Here is an 11,930-nt window from a genome sequence, read left to right as displayed (position 1 = left end):
CCCCCAAGTCCTTCTCCTGAGAGCTGCTTTCTACCCACTCTCTACCCAGCCTGCATTTGTGCTTGGGATTGCCCTGACCCACGTGCAGGACCTTGCACTTGGCCTTGTTAAATTGCATGAGGTTTGCATTGGCCCACCTCTCAAGCCTGTCCAGGTCCCTCTGGATGGCATCCCTTCCCTCCAGCGTGTCCACCACACCACACAGCTTGGTGTCATCAGCAAACTTGCTGAGGGTGCACTCAATCCCACTGTCCATGTCTCTGACAAAGATGTTAAACAACACTGGTCCAGCATAGCCCCTCTCCTGATTGGTTCCTCTATCACTTGGAGAAGGAAGTTGTCATCAACACATTCCAGGAACTTCCTGGCCTGCCTATGCTGTGCTGTGTTGTTCTTCCAACAGATATCAGGGTGGTTGAAATCCCCCATGTGTACCAGGGCTTGTGAGCTTGAGGCTGCTCCTATCTGTCTATAGAGGGCCTCATCCACTTGCTCTTCCTGGTCTAGTGGCCTGTAGCAGACCCCCACTACAATGTCCCCTGTCCCTGCCCTCCCTTTGATCCTTACCCACAAGCTCTCTGTTGGCTCCTCATTTAACCCCAGGTGGAGCTCCATGCACTCCGGCTGGTCTTTGACATAGAGGGCAACACCCCCTCCTTGTCTCCCCTGCCTGTCCTTCCTAAAGAGCCTGTATCCCTCTATTCCAACACTCCAGTCATAGGATCCATCCCACCACGTCTCCGTTAATGCCAATAAGATCATAACCCTGCAGGCGTGCATACGTCTCCAGCTCCTCTTGTTTATTCCCCATACTAAGTGCATTTGTATAGAAGCACTTAAGTTGGGCTCCCGAAGAGGCTGGACCTCCTGTTTGCTGCCCCCCAGGCACCCTCATGCCAGCCTGTGAACCTTTTCCAGGCTTTGGGCATTTGTTGCTGGCTTTTCTGTCATTGGAGTGGTTAGAGTGGGATGGATTAAGGCTCCCCTCATCATAGTGTCAGAAGTTCCCAAATAAAATAGAGAGGGGCCAGAAACTGCACGCATTTTCCAAACATGGAAAGAATAGGCATAAGTGGTCTGAAACTGGAGGTAGGCGCTGGGGTGAGGAGAAGACATTGCCTGTTCTTGGATGCAGGATTCCTTCATGTCCAACACTTCTTCCACAGCAATTCTTCTCACCTCCCAAGGGTTGGCTGAAAGTGAGCACCCCAGATGAGGAGATGTAGGAGCTACATCAAGCTATTGGAAGAGAAACCTCTTCCTATTACCAAAAAGCACTTTGGTTCTACTGTCCTAGCTGACATTGCCTCATCCAGGTGGGCTGGAATGAATGCACTGGGTGAGGAGGTGGGAGAGGCTCCTCTGGCTGCCAGACCTCTTTGGGCAGGTGGATGCTCCCCTCTCACAGTCTGGCAGTGACTCTCCTACATTTTCCTTGTGGCTGTGCTGGCCTCCCTTTGCTTCTGTCTGTATTAATGGTCAGTACCCAGATGCAAGGAGATAGACATCCACCTCTTCCATTTGCCTCTCTACTACTCTTTCTACCTCCTTGAGACTTTCCTGCTCCCTGCAGCTCTCACACACGAGAGCAGGAGCTAGTGGGATGTGGCACATATGCCCCCATTTAGTGCAACACTTTTAATGATGCCGGGGTAGTTGCTCCTCTTTTCCTTTCCAAGGCTTTGGGCAAGGGAAAAAGCAGAAATTTTTGTAGGGGAGATTGTATCTTGGCACCATGGTCATGTGCAGGGACCCAGGGTCTAGGGATGGTCAGTCTGGGATGACTGGGCAGCAAGACAGGGCCTGGGGACTGGAACCTGAGCCCCTGCTGTGTGTGAATTCTGCCTAAGGGCACCTCTGTCATGCCTCCCTTGGTGGTTCAAGGTAGATCACTTTAGCCATTCATAGATGGCTTCCTAATCATCGGTTGTTTTCTGAGTTGTTTTTACTGAGACATGAGAGTCTCAACTGCAGAATGGAGTTTTCTACAAGCAGTTGTAACTCTGCTTTGAATTTATTATATCCTATGTAATACCTGAAACCTTGAAATCTAGTAAAGGAAATTTGGCACTCAGGGTGAATGGCTTCTTTTGTCTTTAGTCCATGCACCTTGGTGCCTGGACCATTACGTGGACAAATGTTACTCCCTCATTGCACAAGAAAAACTAATGTTTGTGGAGCCCTTGGATACCTCAGTGAAGAACACTATGGAAACACCCAAAGCAAATTACTAGACCTTTCCTGATCAGGGTTTTAACAGAGTGTAAATAATAAATAAATCATGCCCCAAACAGCTACCATTGTTTGCAGGTGGTGAACAATTCTTGCTCTTGACATTTATGACAGAAGTGAGGTGAGAAATGGAGTTTTGGATCAATGCATTTGCAGGAGTTGAAGCCAAACAGATAACAGGTTCAAAGCCACAGAAGAAATACCTATTCGTAACTCAAGGAATAACCTTCATGTTTTCATTCCAAACTACACCCCAGTATAGGATATCTTGGGTTAATCTGTGCCTAACCAGCATTTCCCCTATAGTCATCTGTTCCTGACAGAGATCCCAGAGTAACTCATCAGCAAAGTTGCTGATCATGCATGATTTAGCTTCTGGATAGTCCAGACTCTCCCATGTGGTGTGAGTTCAGATCCCCAAGCAAAGCTGTTAGGTGTAGACCATTGCAATTCACACCATTTCGTGACAAAGGAGAACTGAAGCAGTGTGAGGATGAGGGCTGCCTCCCAGGTCAGCGGTCTGCTGGTCAGTGGGGAAGGGCTTTGGGACCTTGGTTCAAAGGCTGCTAATTGAAAGTCTGAGCTTTTAAGGTGCTGCAAGCTCAAGTACAGCAAAGCCCTTTAGCACTCGCTGAACTTTAAGAATAGAAATGAAGTCCAGAAGATTAATGCTGTGCTTAAAGGCTTTGCTAGATCAATATACCTTGCCACCTCAATTCCAGAGGTGGATGGCTAACTGCAGACAACAGGGTCTGTTTCACAGTAAATTCTCTGTATCGGCATAACAGTCTATGAAGAGCTCTTGGAAGAGAGAAGATTTTTTGCTTGAGTTGTCCCATCAGTGCAAATGTTCAGACTTCAGTGGCCAGCAGTAATTGCCCGTGGTAATTCCCAATGGCCATCAAGCATTTCTGCTCTGCTCCAGAGCAGAAAGGGATTGTAATTCCACATGTACATTTCCTGTAAGAATATGAACTCTCTCCCATGAATCTTCATCTTAGGGTGATGGCCTCAAGACTCTTTGTCAAAACATGCAGTGTAGTAGGGACCATCAAATTGCCTGGCTCTGGGCATAGGCCATGGTGCAATCTGCTCTGTTTATGAGTGTGCATCTCAGAACAGTGGCTAAAGTATTTACAATCAACACCTGAATCACCTTAGGAGATACAAAATTTTGATACAAGAAAAAAGTCTTCAGATATCTTAAACACTTTCAGACATTTTGATGTCAAAGGCATGTCCTCTCCTTTCTTTTCCTCATCCTCTTCACCTGTATTCAGGATCTGTAAAGAAAGTCCTTTTTTTTAAAAATAAAGACATATTTTGAACGATCTGGTGTTTATCAAAATAATCTACAGATGGTCAATTTTCTCTTCAGAGCTTTGTGCACAGTTCCTTTCTTTCCTTTCCTCCTTCCTCCCTCCTTCCTCTAAACCTGAGTAGACCTCAATCTGCTTTTTTTGGTTTATCATTACCGAGCTAGCATGCATAGACACCCTGTCACTGCAGGCATGGCCAAAACCCAGCCACAGCACATGCTGCATCTTTCCACAGGACAGTTAAATGGGGAGGAAAGGAACTGGGGAGGATGGTCAAGATCCACCAGTAGGAGCTTGGGGAAGGTGATGTCAGTGACAAGAGTGGCTGCAAGGTCCCAGCTCTCTGCCCGCAACACTCTGGGGCTGGAGTACCCTTGCTGCCGTTGCTGTTAGCACCAGACAGCTTTCCATGGCCCAGTGGTGGGGACTGGCTTGCCTCCACAGTGATGGTCGATCTGCATCTCAATGCAGAATATGCTGTAGCTGGAGGCAGCCTGTCCCCAGCAAGGGAACCACTTGCTTTACTGGAGAAGAAAGTCCACGTATGCATGAGTGTGTACACAGTAAATACAGCCAGGGCAGTAGGACCCTGACACGGAGCAGGGGGAGGGATCACCTTGGCCATATTAGATATGCCACAACACTCACATTCATGAGGCTGAACAGCGTTGTGGCTGTAGTTAAGGCTAATTCTGGCACCTTTTCCCAATGCATTTTTAGAATCAGTTGCTAGAGATTTCATATGTGAAGTGATCTTTAGTTGAAGATACCATCACAGATTTGCAATGGGTGTAAATTGACATTTGTTCTCTGGCTGTCAGTAAATCTGTGCTACAGGAAGGTCTGTCTCTTTTTTTTTTTTTTTGTTGTTATTAATTAGCAATTTGAATCAATGTTAAAAAAAGTCAAAAGCCTTATCCAATTGTAGAAACATATATTGAGCCATGTTCCACAGGAGACTGTTCTGGGTCTGGAATTACTCGATATTTTTATTAATGACTTGCATGGTAGAATAGAGAGTTTGCTTGTTAAATTTACAGATGGCATCAACATGGAAGATGCTGAAGACACTAGAGAAGGGGGATACAATTCAAAATAAGCACAAGTGCAAAGTATTATACTGACATGAGAATAGCCACCTTCAAAGAGAGTTGAAAGAGAGCAACTGTTGAGGCAGCAGTTCTACAGGAAGAGAGGTGCTGGTCCCACCCTTGCTATCTAATTGGGCATTTTAACTAAATAAGCAAGTAGAAAGCTTCTACCTTTCCATTACCATCCTGCAATGTCAAGGTCTCTGTTGAAATGCTGTTCAAAACATGTGAAGATCTGGGTACAGTTCAGAGAGATCAGCAAAACTGATGAGAAGTCTAGAAAACTGCGTATGCAGGATTAAACCTTGAGAAAGAGTCAAGTGTGAGTGCAAAATAAGACAATGCCTTGGTTTCTGTTGTCACCTGATTAGTGTCCTGTACCCTGAATAGAAATGGACTGAGTTGTCTGTTATGGCCTTATCTTTAGGTCCTGGCTGTTCTCTCTATAGCTTCCCTTCCCTCCTTCCAGCACATCTGCGCTGCAGCCACACAGCTCCTCCTCTCTCCATCCCTGGCTGCCCTTGTACAATCGTGCCTGAGCAGATACTCCTACTTTTTTGGCTTCTGTTCTCTGGTCCTTATTTGTGAAACTTCTTTCCTGCTGCGGAAATTTCTTTCCTGCTGTTTCTGGCCCCTAACCCAGCCTTGAGGAAAATAAGTTAATGTGTTGGTCCAAGGAGTGTAAACAACCACAAGACACAAGCAGAACAATTTCTTCATTACTAGCCACGGTCATTGCTTTTTTTCTCCTCAATGGGTTTCTTAAGGGTATTTGATTTTCTTGCTGGCCATGCTATGCAGGTGGAACTCACAATAAAATCTCAGTGACAAGTGTACTTCTTACGTGTTTTCAATTCTTGTGGGCATGGCATAGAGCAAGTAATACTGAAATCAGTTTTGTATGAAGGGTGAGGGCGGGGATCCTCTATAGCAGTTCTGAGTGTGGTGGATTATAACCTAAGCATGAGGCAACAGTGTCACACTGTTGTGAAAATGACAGGAATCGTACTGAAATGCATAAACTAAAGTGCAACCTTCCAGCCATGCTGAACAGTTTTTCTTGTCCTTGGCAATTTGGTTCATTGTGGCTGGGATATTGGGTACACTTCTGGGTGATGAAATTCAAGGAATCTGTGGACTTACTGATAGAGGAGAGAAAAAAAAATATTCCCAAATCAACCCCACAAAACACCAGATCTAGAAAATTATATAAGCAGTAAGACTGAAAGAATTTGTATTATTTAGTAAGAAGATAAGACTGATGAGGGATCTGATGATAGTCTTCATGTGTGTAAATGGTTGTGGAGGGAAGAAATTAATGAACAGTACTATTATGAACAAGAAAAAGCAATAGTCTTACATTTCAGCAGACGTTAGGACAGCCAGTCCAATAGTAAGGACAGCTGAGCACTAGACTGTCTTGCTTAAGGGATCTGCAGTGTGTTTATCACTGGAAGTTTTTAAGCACAGGTTGGATGAACATTCTTCATCCTTTGGGAACATGTAAGTGTCGACTGATCCTGCCCTAAAGCTGCAGGCATGGACTAGCTGTCTTGATGTGTTTCTTCAGGTTCTCTATCTTGGATTCATTTATAGAGAGGATTGTTCTGTGGCACTCCCTGGCAGAAATAAGCAGTTTTGGTATGCTGGTTCCCAGATAGGAATCAGGAACGAAAAGAAATTGAGAGCTCCCACTGCAGGGCAATTAGGCTTTCACAAGAATGTATTAAGGCAATATGAGTCATTGTGAACAAAAATTACAATGAGCAAATAAAGAATAAGGCTGTAGAAGGCAGACGTACATAATTCGTAGATGAAGGAAGCTAGTTCTATTGATAATACAGAAATAAAAAATGTGAAAAACTGTAAAGATTGTAATTTCTGTGTCAAAAAACACTAGCGGATGCTCAGCCTAGTAGATATGATAACTAAAGCATTTAAATTTCTGAGTAAAAGTTTTATATGAAAGTTGAGGGTCACGGGAAAGTGGGAAACTGCCTGAACACCGCCTTCAAGTGGAGCACTTCTTTACATCCCATCACTAATGCAAAACTGTCTCCTCCTACACCTGAGAAATATCTATACTTAGTGTATTGTTTGCTGTAAAGCATCTTTCTCTGCTCATGCATCTAGAAAATCCTGGCTCTTGTCTCACTTCTGATATCTCTCACTTGCATTTTTCCTGCTATTCTATTTTCTATTAATCTGAGTCAATTTAGCAAATGAGAAAATGAGGACCAGACAGCACATAATTTGATTAGTCATGTTCTCTTAAACATTTGCCCATATTACTGAAAACTAATTGTAATTCAACACTACTGTTTTTAGCCTACTAAAGCCTAAAAAGAGGCTGAGGTTATAAAACTAGTCCAGATGGGATTGTGCCTCCCTGTAGTCAGCAGAGATAAATGGGTATTTTTGGGGAGAGGTTCATGTGAAGTTATCTGTTTCTCTTTATTGTCGTCATATTGTCTCTCTCAGCAGCTATAAAGGGAGCCCATGGTGATTATTTCAGATGGAGAAATCTGCACTGTAGAAGTCTACATTCATTCTGAATCCTACCTCTTGTTTCTAAATAATGCAACCCTTTGCTTATTCATATTTTCATAGAATAGAATAGGTTCTTTGTTGCCCTTTCATGTCATGGGTAATAGGTAATTACATTCGGTAATGTAATTTGGTAATATGTGTGATTTCTGGGTTTGCTGATGCACTGTTTCCATGAGACAGTGGGTTCTTTTGCAGGATGAAGTTACCTGTAGAGTGTCTCATCTTCATCCCAAACTGCAGGTGAGGGAGGTTTGACAGAGACAGGTTGTGTGATTTACACCTGATTTCTACGTAATTGTAATGGCCAATTTGGACACTAGAGCTGCTGAGGGACATAGCTACTGAGAGCTGGTGGGTGGCAACCAGTGCCAACAGAGTGGGAGGAGGATAAAATGGCCTGGAGCACACAGAAACACACAGTCATTCAACCAAAACCAACCCTCTGTACTTACTGACTTTGTTTGATGCTTTTTACCTCCACTCCTCTCCTGAGTTCCTGGGCACTTGCTACCTTCACTGATTCCTAGAGCTCACTCAAGTGACATCACTGGGATTATCTTCATGGGCATTAAGCCTGCCTTGTTGTTCCTGTCAACATTTATCTTCCAGTTCACAGAATCGCAAGCCAGAGAATGGTTGAGGTTGAAGGGACCTCTGGAGATCATCTGGTCCAACTGCTGGCTCAAGCAGGGCCACCTAGAGCTGGTTGCCCAGGACCATGTCCACATGGCTTTTGAATATCTCCAAAGATGGAGACTCCACAACCTCTCTGTGCCAGTGCGCAGTCATCCTCTCTGCAAAAAAAAGTATTTCCTAATGTTCAGAGGGAACCTCCTGTGTGTCAGGTTGTGCCCATTGCCTCTTGTCCTGTCACTGGGCACCACTGAAAAAAACCTGTCTCTGTCCCCTTCAGGCATTAATACACATGGATGAGGTGCCCCTGAGCTTTCTCTTCTCCAGCCTGAACAGTCCCAGCTCTCTCAGCCTTTCCTTGTATGTCAGGTGCTCCAGTCCCTTCGTCATCTTTGTGTCCCTTTGCTGGACTCTCTCCAGTATGTCCATGTCTCTCTTGTACTGAGGAGCCCAGAAATGGACACAGCACTCCAGGTGTAGCCTCACCAGGGCTGTGTAGAGGTGAAGGATCACCTGCCTTAACCAGCTGGCAATACTTTGCCTAATGCAGTCCAAGATGCCATATCAGCCTTCTTTGCTGCAAGGGCTCATTGCTGCCTCATGTTCAACCTGATGTCCACCAGGATCCCCAGGTCCTTTTCTTCCAAGCTGCTTTCCAGCTGTCTGGCCCCCAGCATGTCCTGGTGCTGGGGTTGTTCCTTCCCAGGTGCAGGACTTTGCCCTGCTCCTTGTTGAACCTCATGAGGCTCCTCTCAGCCCATTTCTCCAGCCTTTGAGATCCCTCTGGATGGCAGCACAATCCTCCGGTGTATCAGCCACTCCTCCCAGTTTGGTGTCACCAGCAAACCTGCTGAGGGTACACTGGCCCATCATCCAGATCATTAATGAAGGTGTTAAACAGGACTGGACCAAGCATTGACCCTGGGGAAACAACACTAGTTACTGGCCTCCGAATAGATTTTGTGCCTCTGATCACCACTCTCTGGATCCAGCCATTCATCCTGTTTTCAATCCACCTCCATTTACTTCAGATTTCATTCACTTGCAGAGGAAATGAATTCATCAGAAGTTGCTTTTACCTCTGCAGCCCAGATGGCCTGCTGGCAGCTCAACAGATGATCTATCAGCAGATGTAGTCCCTGAACCTCAATCTAAGATGCAAATTCCTATTAGCATACAAAGATTTCACGTTACAGGAAACCTTTTTTAGTTCCACAAACTGGAATGGAGAAGTTCTTGCTTGTATCTGACCGTCTGATTCAAGTGTGTTTCTGAGTTATGGACATCAGTGTATAATGCTTTCCCTTGGAAAACCATCAGACTAGACCCTTCCCTGTTCCTGGAAACTTCTGGTGTGAGCTGTATCCTGTGAAGAAGGGAGTAAGAATGTCCAAGATGGAGGGTAATGTGAATAGCTGAAGGTTACGATGCAATGCTCATTCCTATGTCTATGTCTTGTTGATAAAAGAAACTTAAATCTTTTTCTAAATTATTATATTCAATATTTTTCAGGGAATTCTACAAAACACATAGTAGAGGAGGTGGTAGGAACTGATTTTCTCTGCTTGCCACAGAAACAGTATTAGTTACTAGGTTTTAAAAATGCCCAAAACTTACAATTTTAAATAATTAACAAACAGAAATGACCCTAGTGCATGGCATGACCTTCTTCACAACATGTACAAAGAGGACAATGCTGGAATACCTCAAGATCTCCACGGGCTTGAAGAGCTCCTGACAGACCATCAGGAGCAGGGTGGAGGTACATGGGCTATGAATGGAGAGCAGAGCCACTGGAGACTGAAACGGGAGTGAGAAAATTGAAGCAGATGTGGTCTTGCATGACTTCACAATCTATTGCTGTACTTTTCAAAAGCTGTAGAAAGAGACTGGGCTGTTCAGGAAGCCTCTCAAAGGATCATAGTCCTTGGGGCAGCAGGAGATATACATGAATATGAGAAACTGAGAATATGAGAAGAACAACATACAACAGTGCCAAATAAAATTTGTATTCCTAAGTGTGTGGTATTTTTAATGGTAAAAATCTGAAATGAATCAGTTTTCAGGAGCTGCTAATGTATCATTTTTTCAATAACATAATAAAGCAAATTGTGTATGGTATATGTTTCTATATGTTACAGATATATTTTTTCCATGTTAATATTAAATTCCTCTGTTTATTTTAAAATTTTAGAAGTATTTATAAAAGCTGAAAAGTAGAGGCATAATTTTTGTGCTCTTTACTTGCAAAAATGATGGTGTTTGTCTGGATGAAAGGATGAAATACCCTGTATCATCATCATGTTACTGTAGTAATGATTTATTAATGAAATCAATCAGTTGCCAATTTTCTTTAAAACTATGTTCTGACGCTATTTCAAGGATGTTAAAATACAGGAGAGGGAGTGAGAAAGTAGGGTTAATGTGTCAGTAGCAGGTCTGGATCTCACCATTGTAGCTTTTGTATTTTGATATTTTAGGTAAGGTGATCTTAGAAAACTTTTTGGGGCATCTAAACAAAATTAGCACCATTACATGGCAGCAAAAATCAACATATTAATTCCTGTCTAAGCCACGTAGTCTGTAATCAAGTCCAAGGCATCTCACATTTGGCACCACAGGTTACCAGGTAGCTTCTTTGGTTATGAATGGGGAAAATGATACTTCCTAAGCTCCAGAGAGATAGTGCTCATCCTGGGCTTGGGTTTTCTTAGGGGTTTCTGAAGCATGTGTAGGAGTCATCTCTCATGGACAAATCCCTGAAGGTGTCCTCACTGCTCTCCTGCCCCACCTCGCTCCCCTGTCACACTATGGGCTCTCTGTGCCCTGTGATCCTCCCTCGGGTGCTGTAAAAGATGGGAATCTCCTAATTAGAGCAGAGTCTGATGGGAGGTGGGTCCTGCCAGGCTGTGGATCTGCTTCACTGCTGCCAGAGGTGAAGTGGCCGAGGACGATGGTTTCAGACCAGCAAAGGAGAATGAATGTGGGGATCCTGCTGCTTCTTTTGCAGTGTTAACACCAGGTCCCAGATATTTTATTTTTGACTCCTCCTTCTCCTTTCCATTCATATCCAGCCAAAGGCAGGTCTGGGTGTCCCCAGTTGCCACTGTGTGACCCTGCCTGATCAAACACATCTGGCTCACCAGCTGTGATTGCATGGTCCTTGTGGGGGAAAGCATGTTTCCTCTAGGCTTTGACACCTCCTTGGAGAAGTAAGATGAAGTCCTGGTCTAAAAAGGAAAACCGTCTGTGCTTCCAACACATGCTGTGCTGTTTGGGTGCCTTCCACCAAAAGGCTCATCCAGTTGCCCATCACCTCCATTTGCAGATATTGTTACCTGCACAAAGCACTGAGAAACAGAAGGGGAGTACAGAGCAAATAGTGGGAAAGACAACATCGCCTCTTAATGGGACAGGAACAGAGGGAGCAGAGCAGAGATTGAAAGAGAAGCCTAGAAGAGGGAGACTCTTTGTCTTCTGATAACTCAAGATTTAGCACCCCATCTTGCTAGAAAATCCTGAGCCTCAAGATACTTTCCTCAAGTTTATTCTTCTCTTTGCCTCTTGAACAGAGAAGCAGCTTCTGCCAGACCCTGCAAGCCTGACCAAGAGCCCTAGGGAGCATTGGTTATCTGTGTGTTAACAGAGTCTCAACTCCAGGGTTTCAAATTCACCTATCCCTGCATCCTGGTGTCCTCAAGGACTGTGCACTCAAGTTTAGTATCACCTTTCTGGAAAACCTGCCTTCTGTCTCCCCTCACAACAGCATTAATTTTGCCGTCTCTCTGAGAATCACTGTGGGCATCCCAGCATGTCTGACTTCAGTTAATCTTGTCGCAAAGCACAGTGTTTTTTATTGCAATAAGAATCACAGTGAAAAAAATGTTACTGAAACCATAAATAGTCTACACATATGTCAAGCTTACCAGGAATCCTATTCAACACAGAGTGCTTGGAGACACAAGGCTTGAGTTTACTTATACTTTGTTCCAGACCAGGTCCTCTGTGTTTTTTCGTATAGTTTGACATGTCTTGCTAGACATCCAGCAGTAACTAAAATCCAGCAGTTTCCCTCAAAAGACAAACATCTCCATGTCCAAGTATA

General features: G+C 44.2%; 1 protein-coding gene across 1 annotated transcript in view; it reads left to right on the top strand.

Moving 5' to 3' along the window:
• Positions 1-9,502: 9,502 nt before the first annotated feature.
• Positions 9,503-11,930, top strand: part of LOC104467737 (vitelline membrane outer layer protein 1-like) — a 4,641-nt gene continuing 2,213 nt past the window's right edge. The window contains 1 exon segment of the mRNA XM_010081621.1: positions 9,503-9,587. Within this exon segment, the coding sequence (XP_010079923.1) occupies positions 9,503-9,587 (85 nt within the window).

This window comes from Pterocles gutturalis, unplaced genomic scaffold, assembly GCF_000699245.1.
Source record: "Pterocles gutturalis isolate BGI_N339 unplaced genomic scaffold, ASM69924v1 scaffold37329, whole genome shotgun sequence".
Taxonomy (NCBI): Eukaryota; Metazoa; Chordata; class Aves; order Pterocliformes; family Pteroclidae; genus Pterocles; species Pterocles gutturalis.
This window is presented reverse-complemented; position numbering and strand designations above follow the sequence as displayed.